The 15421-nt window shown below is 59.3% G+C and overlaps 1 protein-coding gene across 1 annotated transcript; it reads left to right on the top strand.

The window, feature by feature from the left end:
• The first annotated feature begins 228 nt into the window (after window positions 1–228).
• LOC134761186 (proline dehydrogenase 1, mitochondrial-like) lies at window positions 229–14561 on the top strand. Its single transcript, XM_063722938.1, has 10 exons — window positions 229–305; window positions 565–1014; window positions 1562–1927; window positions 4565–4618; window positions 6552–6633; window positions 8150–8242; window positions 8364–8510; window positions 9457–9632; window positions 10958–11056; window positions 12368–14561. The coding sequence occupies exons 1-10, from the start codon at window positions 229–231 to the stop codon at window positions 12483–12485; spliced, it is 1662 nt and encodes a 553-aa protein (XP_063579008.1). The 3' UTR covers window positions 12486–14561.
• The last annotated feature ends 860 nt before the right edge of the window (window positions 14562–15421 follow it).

The following is a 15421-nucleotide window of genomic DNA, read 5'->3' as shown; positions in this document are numbered from 1 at the left end:
CACAGGGCAGCTCCCACAAGGAAATTATTCAGCCTCAAATTTCAACATTGCAGAACAGGTCAGGGAGTGCAAAGTACCTCCTGTTCTTTCTAGCAGATGCAAGGAGCACAGGGAGAAGCAGGTGGGTGAGGTGGGAGGAGGCTGGAGCCAGACCCCAGCGTCTGTGGGGTGCGAGAATGTCGTGAGGTGATGAGGCGCCCAGCGGTGAGCGATGGGGAGGGGTGCACTATGGCAGGCCGTCAGGGGCGGTTCCACCAAGAAAGTGACATCTGGGAGGGGCATTCAGGCAAAGGGGCCGCGAGAGAGTAGGTGCTCTAGAGGCGGCCCACGGGCGGGCGGCACTTCGGCCGGGCCTGCAGGGGAGGCGGTGCGGCCAGCGGACTCTTGTGGGGCGGCAGGGAAGGGAAGAACCACAGGGCTGCACAGGTTCCGAGGGGGCCTAGTGGTCCGCGCTTGCCCTTGGGTGGGCGGTGGGACTGGGAGGACAGGAGAGGAGCGCGGGGCAAGCCCCTAAGAGGCCTGAGGGGTGGGAGGCAGAGGACGGCTTCCCATACGCCCATTTAGACCAGAGGAGAAGCGGACCCACTTTGAGGGCTGGATTCTCGGCCGATCCGGCCTCAGCTGTGGGTCCACGCGGCTCAAGGACCAGGGAGGAACCCACGTGTGCGGCTGCGCTGATCGGCGGGATCCGGACCCACCTGGCTGGCCTGGGGACCCGGGAAACCTGGTGTGGTGGGGAGACCGCAAGCCTGGTCAGGGGTCCCGCTCCCAACGGGGCGGGTCTCCTGTGAGGAAGGCGGAGCTCGGGGTGGGTAGCCCCAGGGACCGGGTCCCTCGCGGGGGTGTGGCCACGGCCTGCCAAGGCCCCGCTGCGGCGCGCGGGGCGCGGCCCGGTGGGCGGGGCCTGCTGTGGGCGCACAGAGGTCTGCTGCGCGCGGGGCGGAACCTCCCGAGGAGAGGGCGCGGCTGGGAGCGCGGGGCGGGGCCTTCCGAGGAGAGGGAGAGGCTGGGAGTGTGAGGCAGGGCTTCCCACGGAGCGGAGGAGCGGAGGAGCGGAGCCGGTCCTCCCGAGGAGGGGGCGCGGCTGGGAAGGCGGGTCGGGTCCTCCCGAGGAGCGCGCGCGGCCTCAAGAGGAGAAAGGGCGGTGGGTCCTGGGGCGTGCCGGAACCCTTGAGGAAGAAGCGCTGGTCTTCTGGAGTCTGACCACCGGAGCCGGCCGGGGCTTGGGTTGGGGCGGGGCCTCAGGGGTGGGGTTGGGACTTCGGGATGGGTTCTCCAGAGGTGAGAGCTGGGGTCGTAGGGTGGACCGGCGTCTGCTGAGGAAAGGGCGCTGCTTGGAGCGCGGGGCGAGGGACTCACGTGGAGAAGGCGTGGGCCCTACGGCGGGGCGGGGCCTCAGGAGGAGCGGGTGCAGATGCTAGGGAGGGGCGGGGCCCCTGGGATGGGGCGGTGTCTCCCGAGGAGTGGGCGCGGCTCGGAGCGTGGGACTCCTGAGGAGAGAGCGCAGCTAGGGGGCATCCGGGGCGGGGCGGGACGGGACCAACAGCGCATACTTAAGCAGCCCGGGCGGGTACCCGCGTCTCGCCGTGGCTCTGAGGCGCGTCTTTCCCGCGCTGCGCCTGTACATTCCCCGCTTCGCCCCGCTGTCCATGGCGCCGGCCGCCCGCGAGCACCCCGCCGCGGGCCCAGGGGCCGTGCCAGGATGTGGGTCGGCCAGGGCAGTGCGGCCGCTGGTGCCCGCCGTGGACTTCGGCAACGCGCAGGAGGCGTACCGGAGCCGGCGAACCTGGGAGCTGGCGCGCAGCCTGCTGGTGCTGCGCTTGTGTGCCTGGCCAGCGCTGCTGGCTCGCCACGAGCAGGTGCGCGGGGTGCAGGCAGGGGCGCGGGGCTTCTGCCTGTCCCGGGAGCCTTTACGGAGCTTCCTGGCGTGAAACGGTTGCCTCCCAAGCATCTCTGCAGCAAGGGAAGCCAGGAAGGGAGGCGTTTCCTGCAGTCCCTTTCCCATATCGCGAATTTTCCTACTTGTCGATGTCTACCAACTAAAAACAATGGTCGTTTTAATATTTACGATACATACCACTTGTGGGAATACAGAGTTATCACTTGGAATTTAAAATGGAGTATTCTTCATGTTGACACAAGAGAAGCCTGGTGTAGGGCTCATAGTCTGGGACCCCAGAGTTCAAACCCCGGGACCCAGCCGCTTCCCAGACACGGCCACTCTGAGCACACTGTTGGGGAAAAATGGGAAGCCCCCTCAAACGCCCAGCTTTGAACTCACCCCTGGTAGCTTTAAAAAGTGTCAGGGCTTTTGGTGGTGGTGGTGGAGGGCAACAAGCAGAACACTGTTTTAGCCGCATCAGCCTAGGGGTACTAGAGATGACGGTTATCTCCAGGTGACCCTGGGAAGAGTTTGCAAGGTTCCGTTTGTTGGCGCCGGGGGGTCTGGTGGTGTTGATTTCTCAGGTGAGACTGTACAGGGGCTGCGCCCCTGACCTCACCAGGAGGCGGGGGAAGGCAGGGGACGGTGTGAGATGAGAAGCACCGAGCCACACTTGAGGTTAGGTGAGGCCTCGGCGGGTGCGAAGTGAAGGCAGAGGTCCGCGAAATCAGAGTCAGATGCTGTTGGCCCGAATCCCATGGGGAGCGCCAAGGTCAGCCTAGGACCAGTGGTGGTGGGAGTGCAGAGGATGGTGGAGGAAGAAGGAGCTGAACTGGACAGATGTTCCCGAGGGCTCTGGGAGGCCATTTCTGTGCTTGTGCACACAAGGATGCCTTAAGGTCAAGTTGTGGCCATAGAGAGCCCAGACCAAGGAGACAGGAGGGCGAGAAGGGACATCCCAGGTAGAGGAAGTGGCAAGGGGAGGGACAGTGATCTGGAGGCTTTGGGGAGTGCCCACATCTAAGGGGCATCCCAAAAGAGCAGCCAGTGCTGGTGGTGCTGCAATAGGAGGAGGAGGAGGCAGCAGGGCAGGAATGCCAGGGGAGGGAGTGGCCAGCCACAGGGCAAGGACGGGCATCCTAGGTGGCAGCTGAGTGGGGCAGAGACTAGCCATGCAGAAGCCACGCCCACCTTGTGGCCGGGATGGAGTGGGGGCTAGGAAGGCACCAGGTCAGCTTTCTTTTTTCTTTTTTTCTTTTCTTTCCTTCCTTCCGTCTTTCTTTTTCTTTTACTTTTACTTTTTTTTTTTTTTTTTTTTATGGAATCTCGCTCTGTCACCAGGCTGGAGTGCAGTGGTGTGATCTCTGCTCACTGCGACCTCCACCTCCCTGGTTCAAGCGATTCTCCTGCCTCAGCCTCCCGAGTAGCTGGGATTACAGGCATGCGCCACCACACCCAGCTAATTTTAGTATTTTTAGTAGAGGCAGGGTTTCATCATGTTGGCCAGGATGGTCTCAATCTCTTGACCTCGTGATCTGCCCACCTTGGCCTCCCAAAGTGCTGGGATTGCAGGCGTGAGCCACTGTGCCCAGGGAGCTGGTGCCGCATCTTCTGCCTGGGAATCCCTCCCTGACACAGCCTCTGGGGGCCGGGGGCCAGAGATAGGGGGAGTAGGGCTCTGGGGCTAGAGAAGCCAGAGGTCACTAAGGCCCAGTGTCCTTCAGTGTTAGAAACACCCGACCCTGCACAGCCCAGTGCTGGCCCCAGCAGCCCTCCGTCGGGGCAGCGGGTCCCAGGCCTATTTATGTTTTTGTTTGTTTCAAATGAGACTGGGTCTTGCTCTGTTACCCATGCTGGAGTGCAGTGGTGTGATCATAGCTTACTGCAGCCTAGACCTCCTGAGCTCAAGCCATCCTCCCACCTCAGCCTCTTGAGTAGCTGGGTCTACAGGTGCACGCTGCCACACCTGGCCAAGTTTTTTTTTTTTTTTTTAATTTTTGTAAAGAGGAGGTCTCACGGTTGGGCGTGGTGGCTTGTGCCTGTAATTCCAGGACTTTGGGAGGCTGAGGCTGGTGGATTGTCTGAACTCAGGAGTTCAAGACCAGCCCAGGCAACACGGTGAAATCCCATCTCTACTAAAATATAAAACATTAGCAGGCATGGTGCCAGGTGCCTGTAATCCCAGCTACTCGGGAGGCTGAGACAGGAGAATTGCTTGAACCCGGGAGGCGGAGGTTGCAGTGAGCTGAGATCATTCCACTGCACTCCGGCCTGGGTGACAGAGTGAGACTCCGTCTCAAAAAAAAAAAAAAAAAAAGATGAGGTCTCACTATGTTGCCCTGGTTGGCCTGGAACTCCTGGGCTCAAGTGATCCCTCCACCTTGGCCTCCCAAAGTGCTGGGATTACAGGCGCACACTACCATACCCAGCTAATTTTCATATTTTTTGTAGAGATGGTGTTTCACCATGTTGCCCAGGCTGGTCTCAAACTCCTGACCTCAAGCGAACCTTCCACTTTGGCCTCCCAAAGTGCTGGGATTATAGGCGCATACCACTGCACCTGGCCCTTCTGAGCAGTGCTTGGAAGCCGCCTCCTGACGGGGGCTGGGGGTCAGAGTGGCCAGCTGAATGCTGGGCCATCAGGGTGAGGGGCATCTTCTCACCCATTGCGTGTTCTCCTAGGGCAGATGGAAGGGGAAGACCCTGCATTGGGGTGGCGTTAAACAAGATGAGATGGTAAGATCTGCTTTCACTTTAAAGTAACATTTCTGGTTGTTGCTTGGAAAGAAGTGTCAGGGGCAAGAATGCTGCAGGAGGGCTGGCCTGGAGGACAGGGTGGGACTGCGGGCTGCCTGTGCAGGGGCAGGAGCCTGCGCTTGCATCAGAGGTTCCTGAGAGACCCTGGCTCTGGGGCAGAGGCCTGAGCAAGGGGGCCTCGCTGAGGTGTCTCTGTCTTAGCCACGCTTGGTGTTTCTGGGTCCTGTGACCCACGTGTGATCAGCCTATGGTGCTGGTGGCACAGGGGAGGAAACCGAGGCAGGGCCTCCAGAGCGCCATGTGTGAGGACTTCATGGGCGGGTGGGGTGGGGTCAGGAGCCTGCTGTGGGCTGGCCAGGCATGGACACCAAGCTGGAGGTGGCAGTGCTGCAGGTGGGGCAACCTTCCCCTTCCCCACTCCCGTGGCTTGTGAGGGGGTGGGCACCGTGGGGGCGCACAGGGGGCATGGTGGGCAGTGGCCTGAGGTGGTTTTGGGAACTCATCCAGGGCATGTGGCTCACTCCGCAGCTGCTGGGGTTGGCCTGGCGGGGAGGAGGAGGTCGGAGGGACTCTGAACAGAGAGGGGAGATGCTGGCGGGAGATGCTGGTGGGAGGGCTGGGGACCCAGCCCTGCAGGGTGTGGGCGCGCATCAGCAGCGGGGTGGGAATAGACCTGTCTATGCAGTAGAAACAAACCAGAAATGGATCCTGTTCTTACTAACGACGTAATAAAGCCAGAAACAGCACCAGAGGCCAGTGGATGGGGGGAAGGATAAAATGTGAGTGAATGGGGCTGATCCAGGCCTTCTCACTTCTCAAAGAAAATGTTGCAAAGATGGGCATCACATTCAGGGCTGAGATTGAGGACTGGTTCACGGCGGAGACCCTGGGAGTGTCTGGGTGAGAGCAGCCCCCAGGCTGAGAGAACACAAGCATCAGCCATGGTTCCAGCCAAGCCCCAGCGGCGTCTCCCAGTCCTGGCTGCCCTGCCTGAGAGGGTGGGCCTTGGGATGACAGTGCTGAAGGAACTGCTTTTCACACAGCAGGACTTGATGGCCTCAGGAGTCCCTGAGGCTGGGGCTGGGCTGGGCAGGGTAGACATAGGGCTAGCACAGACCCCATAGAGGGCTCTTTATAGAATTATCTGGGTCCAGAGTAAAGGTGGCACTCTCAGCCCTCCCTGGAGTCCGTGCTGGCAGGTGAAGGATCAGAGCCCCATGCCCCATCCTTGGAGCCAGGGGCTGGGACCAAGGTCATCAGCAGCCTCCAGTTGAAGTGGGGAGGTAGCTGGGGTGGTGCAGTAGTGAACCATCCCCTTGCCCACTGTGTCCTCCCTGGCCCCCCGGAGCTGTGTCCGCCTCCTGCCTGGCTGCCTGTGCTCGGCCCCTCCACAAGCCCAAAACAGCCCTAGGGTACTCAGTGTTTTCAGAGCCGCCTAGATACAGGACTGTTTGCGTTCTGGTTTTAAATTTTTTAAATTAATTTATCTTGTATAGAGACCAGGTCTCACCATGTTGCCCAGGCTGGTTTCAAACCCCTGGGCTCAAGTTACCCGCCCACCTTAGCCTCCCAAAGTGCTGGGATTACAAGTTTGAGCCACTGCGCGCCACTGGTTTTAAATTTTTAAACAGAGAACAATATTTACATTTCCTCTGTCTTTTTTTTTTTCTGAGATGGAGTCTCGCTCTGTCGCCCAGGCTGGAGTGCAGTGGCGTGATCTCTGCTCACTGCAAGCTCCGCCTCCTGGGTTCACGCCATTCTCCTGCCTCAGCCTTCTCTGTCTTTTAAAACTGAACACCTAGGTGGGTTTTGTGGTGGTTGGTGAACAGACAGGTTTGGGCCTGGATCCCCCACCCGACCCTAGCACCCACAGGTGGGGTCACCCCCTCTGCTGATGCGCCTCCTCCCTCAGCACCGTGGACCTGCTGGACTGGAGCAGCCTCATCGACAGCAGGACCAAGCTCTCCAAGCACCTGGTGGTCCCCAATGCACAGGTAACACCCCCGCTCCTCAGTGAGGCCCAGCTCAGCGGGGCGCTGGGCTAAGAAGGGAATTCAGCCTGCCACGTGTGTCTCTTGTTGCCCACCCTGGGAACTTAACATGACCAAGATCACTGCACACTATGGCCCCACAGACCCCCTGTGGTCCAGGGGGAAGAAGACAAACCCACTAGTGTCCACAGCGTGCTTGGTGGGACAGAGACCCACGCGGAGCCTTAAGACGCCACAAGGAGAGGGGGTCTGGGGGCCTTCCCCAAGTCATCTGTCTTGTGCATCAGGCCACCCCAAACTTCAGAGGCCTGAAACGGCAGCAGCCACTCTGCTTCTGCCTCATGGTTCTGAGGTTGACAGGGCTCCGCTGGGCAGTCCTCCCTTGGGGTCTCCTGGGTACTCACAGAGTGGTGGCACTGGGACCTGGGGGAGGCTCACTTGTCTGGGAGTTGGTGCTGGCTGTGGCTTGGGCTTTTTCCCAACATGGCAGCTGGGCTCTAAGGGCCAGTGTCCCCTGAGACGTGAGAGCCAGGCAGAAGCTGGGTGACCTTTTCCTGCCTCGCCTCAGAAGTCACACGGTGTCTTTTCTGCTAAGTTCTGTTAGAAGCATGTCACCAGGCCAGCCTGTATACAGCGGGCAGAGGAATGAGACTCATCTGCCTGTGGGAGGGGGGCCCAGGACCTGGCAGACTGCTTGAAACCACAACCTAAACTGGGATTCGAAGAAAGAACAGAAGCACCTTCAGAAAACATCCTGCAGAGGCAGCTTTCCATGACACATCTAGCCCCAGTTCACTAAGGGCCCAGCCTCAAACTTAGAGCCCCCGACCCAGAGCCTCGGGGCGCAGTGTGTACAGTGTGGCTGTGCACCAAGGTCACCAGCTGTTGGAGACTTTAGCACGGTGTAGCAAGGGATAGAGCGGTACTGTTTGTGCCCAGTGAGGCAAGGCTGCTGGGGCCAGCAAAGGGGTGAGTGGAAGGCCCTGCGGGATGGGTCCCCATGGCCTCTGAGCACCAGCTCCTTGAAGGCCTCATCCTGGCGGTTGCCCTGGTCCCTGGCTACATGTCAGCATGTGCTGCAGGACCACCCTGTCTGCCTGTAGCCAGGGGTTCTTCCTCCTGGGCCCTCTTCCTGCTCTGTTTGACGATTGGGTGGTCAGTGTTCATTTCCTCAGTGTCACGTGGGAGCTGCAGGGGGCCCTCCCACAACAGTGGGGCCTCTGTGAGAACTGGGGAGGCTGTTAGAGTACACACTTTGGGGTGCAGGCCTGGACTAAGCCTGGGGCCTACTGACATGGGCACTGAGCTCCTTCATGGTACCCCCAGGCCCCACATAGGACAGTGCACTGGCTGCGTTGGAGGTTCCGGGGCACTGTGCTGCTGTGTCCAGGTGGCCCTCCCTCCCGGCCCTGCATGAGAGGATTCCTGTGGGCTGGGAACACTGAGAGAGATTTAGCCTGGGCCTCAGGGTGGCACTTTCCAGCCCTCACTGTGGCCTGACCACGTGCTGCACCCCCAGACAGGACAGCTGGAGCCCCTGCTGTCCCGGTTCACCGAGGAGGAGGAGCTACAGATGACGAGGATGCTACAGCGGATGGATGTCCTGGCCAAGGTGAGCTGTCCCGCTTGGGCAGAGGGCTGGGGCCTTGGGGACCTGGGACTCGTGCAGAAGAGGGCACCTGCCTCACTTGAGCAATAGTTGCTCCCACTCCCCCACCCCCTGCGCCTCTCAGAAAGCCACAGAGATGGGCGTGCGGCTGATGGTGGATGCCGAGCAGACCTACTTCCAGCCGGCCATCAGCCGCCTGACGCTGGAGATGCAGCGGAAGTTCAATGTGGAGAAGCCGCTCATCTTCAACACATACCAGTGCTACCTCAAGGCAAGCTCCCCGCTCAGCCCCTCCCTGCCTGCCTTGGGGCTTGGAGACCCCACAGGAGGGGCTCCTCTCATCTGAGCTTCCTGGCATTTGCCTGGTTTTATACTCAGCACCCACCAGGGAGCTCACGGGATGGAGGAGGGAGTGGGCCGTGCCCCCAAGGGGTTGTTGGGGTCTTCTACAGCACAGCTCACCCAGGGTAGGCCCCAGGGTCCAGGAAAGAGCCCCTTAGGTGGTGGCCACAGCCAGGCCTGCAGAGGAGGCCGAGGCCAGGGTTACTGCCTCAGAGTAGCAAGAAAGGCCTGCTGCCCGCAGCCTCTCCTCTGGTTCTCGGAACTAGCCAAGAGTGTCTAAGGAGCAGGAGGAAGACAACGATCTTTATGAGGGTCCACTAGATGTACCCGACACCCCAAACTTGGAAGGCGTCACATGACCATTTCCTCCAGCGTGTTTTCAGTTCAGTGCCCCTAAGAACCTCATGAAAGCTTTGGGCCCTCCCCAGAAAGACATGTATTCAGGGAGCCCACCCTAGCCTGTGGCCCCAAACTGCTCAGGGATGTTAGCAGGTCCAGAGCTCTCAGGGGTGAGCCGGGTGCCCAGAAGACACAGGGTGGCATGGGGAGGGGTCCAGGCAGGAGCATGCAGTACGCACCCCTCCCCGTCGGCCTGGGAGTCTGGAGCACATGATGGCTGCTGGCTGCTGGCGCTGCCCCCATAGGGCTGTCCACAGGCCACAGAGGAAGCTGCAGACGTCCCCACTGCCATTGCTCCTTGGAGACAAAGGTCGGAGAACCATCCTCACCCACACCTGCTCCAGGTGCTCTGAGCTGCACCTCCCCAGGCAGCTGCTGCCCAGCCCTGGTGACGGCACCTGGGCCCAGGAAGGCCCCATCCTGCTGTCACTTGTGCTTGCCCAGGCTCCCTGTGACTTTTGGCCCTGGCTCCACAGGATGCCTATGACAATGTGACCCTGGATGTGGAGCTGGCTCACTGTGAGGGCTGGTGTTTTGGGGCCAAGCTGGTGCGGGGTGCATACCTGGCCCAGGAGCGAGCCCGTGCAGCAGAGATCGGCTATGAGGACCTCATCAACCCCACGTACGAGGCCACCAACGCCATGTACCACAGGTGCGCAGCTCTCCCACCCCTCCATCTTCCCAGGGCAGGGCGCCAAGAAACCAGGCCTGAGGGAGAGGCTTGGAGACTGACCCTGTCAGCCATGTGTGTCCCCAGGTCAGAACTGGTATTTCCTCAGCTTTTGTGTCATGTATTACTTTTTCAAAAACACTAAGGTTATTCTTTTATAAATATAGAAAAGCCTGTTGAACAAAGCAAAATTGGCCACAGTTCCCTGAGCCGGCTCCTGCAGACACTTAGATCCAGAGATGTGCACGAGCACCCGGTCCTCCCCACCCTGCAGGGTCAGCCTGTTTGCTCTTCACTTCACACAGTGGGATCGCCCATCAGCTGTTCTGCACCTGCTTTTACTGCTCTAGTTTCTTAGTGATCTTTTCATGTAGCACAGGCTGGCCAACCATGGCTTTTCCTCTTGGAGGCGTGTGTGCATGCTGCAAATTCAGAGAGACCCCAAGTGTCTCCTGGTTGGCTCCAGCTCCCCTCCTGCAGCTGCTGTGCATGTCGTGCCACTGCGCACACGTCTCCGCTGTTGTTTGCGTTGTAGCGTGTCCTCTGCCCAATGTGTTTTTCATCTCGCGTTCCATCTGGGTCCCCTTGTGTGGGCTTGCAGAGTGGTGCTGTTAACAGCCAGCATGGGGTGCCCGGGGCTATGTGTCCAGCATCTTTGATCTTATTGGTTTTCAGTCTGGTTCTTGTAACAGGGACTCGCTGGACATACTGTCACCCTCTGTGGTACACACGGGCCGTCAGGGGTTTTGTTATGTGAGGATGCAGCTGTCCTAGGTTGCTGGAAATGGAATTGCTGGGTCAGAGAGAATGTGCGCATGGTCAAGCCTGCCGAGTGTCCTCGCTGCAGGAGGGCCGTACTGCTCGGGCTTCCTGGTGCACTGGGATGCCCACTCCCACTGTGCCCTACAGGGACCTGCTTCCCTTTTATTTCCTTGCAAGGCCAGGGGTGCACTGTACGATCCCTCCCCAGAAGGAAAGCTGTGTCTGTCATGAGGCTCATGGGCATGTTTGGGCTGGTCCCCAGAGTCACGGCACGTTTGATGCAGGGACGCTGCGCCCCAGCTGGTTCTGCGTGAATTGTCTGGTCCCAGACATCGCTTTTTCTTGGTTGTTGGTCTTTCTTTTTCATGAGGTGCTGGGAGGGGCAGATGCTGCTCCTGTTCCTCCTGATCCTGTGGATACTCTTGGAAAGAACCAGCTCACTGGATGGCTCTGGGTCTGCCCTCAGCCTCCTCTCTGTGCAGCTGGTAATGAGAGGTGCAGGCGGCCACAGGCCTGGAACTGGGCTCACGTGGCACTCTCCACAGGTGCCTGGACTACGTGCTGGAGGAGCTGAAGCACAACGCCAAGGCCAAGGTGATGGTGGCCTCCCACAACGAGGACACAGTGCGCTTCGCACTGCACAGGTAGGTGTGCCCCACCCCGCACCGAAACCCCACCCCGAGCCGTTGTCTCCTCCGGTTGGGGAGAGGTGGCAGCAGCACAGAGCTCAGGGTGGGCAGAGCGACCTGCTGGGTAGTCGGGCATTTGTGGGGAAAGGTTGGTGAAATGAGCTGGAGGGCGGCTTCAGTGCCGCAGGCCCAGGCCCGGTGGCGCTCTGGACATCGGACTGTGAGAGCACAACGGCTCTTTGCAGTTACGTTGGTTTTTAAAATTGACTTTTTTTTTTTTAGATAGAATCTCGCTCTGTCACCTATGCTGGAGTGCAGTGGCGTGGTCTCGGCTCACTGCAACCTCTGCTTCCCAAGTTCAAGCAATTCTTCATGCCTCAGCCTCCCAAGTAGCTGGGATTACAGGCATGTGCCACCACGCCTGGCTAATGTTTTGTATTTTTAGCAGAGACAGGGTTTCACCATGCTGGCCAGGCTGGTCTCAAACTCCTGGCCTCAAATGATCCTCCCTTCTTGCCCTCTCAAAGTGCTGGGATTACAAGCATCAGCCACTGTACCCAGCCTTTTAAAAATTAACATCTGACTTATTAAACTTCACAATTAAAAAACTAAATTTCATTAGAGTATTCAGATGGCTCCTGAAAGGTACAAAGGCAGTGTTGGAGCCCAGTCCCTCAGGAGGCCTCCACAGCGCTGCCTCATTAATACGCCCTTAACATTTTAACTACATCTGGAATGTAACAGTTTGTTTTCTCTTTAAACATTTGCCCCATGGAGCACAACTTCGGTAGAATTCTAACAAGTCAAATGCAGAAGTTAGGTGAAGTCAGTTCTTGGATACTCCTGTACTGTCACCCTGGTCTTATCTCATGCCTTAGCCCAAGCTATGCACACAATGGGGTCCTAGGTCCCCCTCCCCTCCCAGATTCCGCCTTCCCAGGGATGGGACCCCCTAGAACCCTCGGGGGCCTGGGCAGTGGCCTCGCTGGCTCTTGCCTTCCTAGGAGCTGAGCAGGGGCTCCACTCAGCAGGGCAGGGTGCCCCAGATCCAGGACTTGTGGCATGATGGGGGTCCCCAAGGAGCTGTGAAGCCACAGGGCCAGGCTTGGGGCCGGGGCTGCAGCCAACAGGACACGTCCTGGTGCTGCTCGGGGAGCTGACTCACGGCTCTGAAATCATTCAGTGATGTCCACATTCGGCCTTTGTTCATGATGCTGCTGCTTTTTCATGCCTGAAATCGCAGCACACCCGGTTTTGTGCCCTGACCCTCTGCTAATTGTCATAGATGTGTCGGTGATGAGACAGACTCACTTTCTCCACACACAGGCCTGGTGGTCAGCAGTGCCCAGCACTCGGGAGCTGGTGGGGGGTCCTCTCAGCTTGTAATCAGGACTCTCAGCCTCTGGGTGGACTCTCAATGCTGGTGGACTCACAGCCTGACTAGACACATCACCATCCAACTCCAAAAGGACAGCCTGCCCTCAGCAGGGCTTCCTCTCTCCAGCTTCCCCCCCAACACCTGTCTGTCCCTACTATCTTGCTGTGGCAGTGGCTTCCCCACTGGACACAGCTTCCCCCTCCCCTGAGTGGCAGCCGGGCTCTCTCCTCATGGCCCCAAGGGCCCTGTGCCAGGCTCCCCCAATACCATGCTCACATCCCTGCCTGGGAGGCTGGACCCCTGCAGGCTTCAGCTCTGTGCCCCTGCTGTGGGTGGCTGGGGAGCTCTGGGGAGCTGGGGTCCCCTCCCCTGGGTAAGTGGTTCTAGACTATGGCAGCTGCTGTGTCCTATGCTGGGCCCAGACTGCCACACCACCCACCCTCAAACAACCCGAGTTGGCTTTGGCCAAGGAACAAACCAGCCCCAAACTTAGAGGCTGGAACAGTGGCATGTTCTGTAGGCCAGGGGTGGGCTGGCTCAGCTGATGCTTCTGCCGCTGGCTGTGCCTGTGTCCCTCTTGCGTCTGTCATCTGGGGCTGGTGGGGCCTAATGAGCTCATTCACAGCTGGGGCAGTAAAGGAGACTGCATCCCGGGTCCAGCATCCCACAGGCCAGCCCAGGTTTGGGCACGTGGTGGGCTCAGGCTTCCAGAAGGCCTGGAGAGGGCAAGCCTCTGCTTGTGTCACCTTTGGTACCTCCCTGCTGGCCAAAGTGCCTCACGAGGCCAAGCCCAGATGCCGGGTGGAGTGAGCCACTGTCCTGCGCTGGGAGGAGCCGCAGTCACTTGGCAGAGGCTGTGCACACCATCAGGGGAGGGGGCAGCCAGCAGTGGCAGCCCGGCTCTCGGGTTCATGTCCTGGGGTTGAGGAAGACACAAGATGGAGACCAGGGAGATGTGGCAGAGATGGGTGCCTGCTTTAGACTGGGTGGTCCCAACACTGGAGCCCAGCCCAGGGATGGAGGGAAAGGGCCTGTGGCCGATGGGTACTCTGGGAGCCAGGGCTGGGGCACGTGGAGAACGAGGGAGGTGAGGCCCTCGGGGAGGGAGTGGGAAGCACAGCACAGGCCCTGCCAGTCACCCGGGTGATGCGTGAGCAGCAGGCAGAACTCGCCCCAGGGTGGGGGCCCCAGTGCTGTGCAGACCAGCTAAGTCAGGATACCTGGATATAGGAAGCTGGAGATGAAACTTGAGAACTCTCACTGCATGGATATTTCAAACCCTAAGAATCTTTGTAAGACCCTATAAGGGGTGGTGTGAAGACAGGACAGAGTTGAGGGCCCCACCCCAATGTCTGAGCAGTGCTAATAGATATATAATGCAAGCCACATCTGTAATTAAAATTTTTTTGGTAGCTACGTTAAAAGATAAGACGAATTTCAAGAATACATTTTAATTAACCCAAAATATACAAAATATTACTTCAAATTGTATTCAAGTTGATTTTAGAAAAGCAACGTGGCATTGTGCATTATTTTTCTAGAAAGTCTCCTAAATCCCGTGTGTATTTGACATTTGCAACACACCTCGATTCAGAGCAGCTGCCTTCCGAGGACTCAGGGGCTGGTGGCAGCTGTGTGGGACACAGCAGCTGTGGGAATGGGGCAGAGGAGCAGCCCACAGAGGACGAGGGCAGGGGCCGGAGACCAGTCATACTACAGAACCCTGAAGGGGCTTGAGGAAGGGATGGCAGGAGAGCCGAGGAGCTTCTCTGCCCTGTAGGGCAGGCTGCTGGGTGGGTCAGGGCCCCAGGAAGGGCTGCACCTCCAAGAAGGGAGGTGGGGGAAGGCAGGAGGGGGGCCTTGTTGGCTAAGGGCTGAGGCCTCCCCAGGGAGAAGAGTAGGGCAGCCCAGCAGAGTCCTGCTGGGAAGAGGCTTCACTGGGAGAGGGCTGGGCAGAGCCCATACCCCAGCCCCACCTCAAAGGGGATAAAGTCTGGAGAGTGTAGATGGGGGACCTGGGGTGACAGGACAGGGTCAGAGCTGGGACAGTGTCCTGGAACTAGCCCTCAGCTCCTGGCTTTACCTGCACAAGATGGAGGAGCTGCGCCTGCATCCTACTGTACTTTGGACAGCTGCTAGGCATGTGTGACCAGATCAGCTTCCTGCTGGGTGAATGGGGCCCTCCCTGGTGCGATGGGGTGCGGTGCTGGGCCCGGGCCTCATGGCGTATCTGCCCCCATGCAGGCCAGGCCAGCTACCCTGTGTACAAGTACGGGGCTGTAGGTGCTGCCCTACTTGTCCCGCCATGCCCTGGAGAATAGCAGCCTCATGAAGGGCGCCCATCGGGAGTGGCAGCTGCTGTGGCTGGAGCTCTTGAGGCGGCTCCGAACTGGCAGCCTCTTCTATCGCCCCACCTAGCACCCGCCAGCCCACCCTCAGCCTCCAGCACCCCCCGCCCCCATCCAGGCCATCACCACAGCTGCAACCAACCCCATCCTCACACAGATTCACCTTTTTTCACCCCACACTTGCAGAGCTGCTGGAGGTAGGGTCAGGTGCCTCCCAGCCCTGCCAGTGGTAGGGGCACTCAGGTGTGGGCTGAACCTGATACCTGCCTGGGACAGCTGCTGGGAACTGTTGGGAACTCTCCTCGGATGTGTGGGCCCAAGGCCCCCACCTCTGTGACCCCCACGTCCTTGGACCTAGAGGATTGTCCACCTTCTGCCAAGGCCAGCCCACACAGCCCGAGACCCTCAGGGAGCAGTGGCCGGGCTGGGGAGGCCTGCCTGTCAATAAACCACTGTTCCTGCAGCTGAGAGCCCTTCGCCCTCACACAGGGTCAGCTCTGGCCAACAAAGAGGGAGTGGCTCAGACAGGGTCAGAGAAGTCTCACCCCAGACTCTGGCTTCCAGGATCATCTGTTCCTGGAGGCCAGGCCCTGCGCAGACCTGGCCACCCAGGGTGCTGGACACCCCCAACCCTGACTCCACAAGGACCCAGCA

The sequence above is a fragment of the Pongo abelii genome, chromosome 23 (genome assembly GCF_028885655.2).
Source record: "Pongo abelii isolate AG06213 chromosome 23, NHGRI_mPonAbe1-v2.0_pri, whole genome shotgun sequence".
Classification (NCBI taxonomy): domain Eukaryota; kingdom Metazoa; phylum Chordata; class Mammalia; order Primates; family Hominidae; genus Pongo; species Pongo abelii.
The sequence above is the reverse complement of the archived record's forward strand: the minus strand, read 5'-3'. Positions and strand labels throughout refer to the sequence as shown.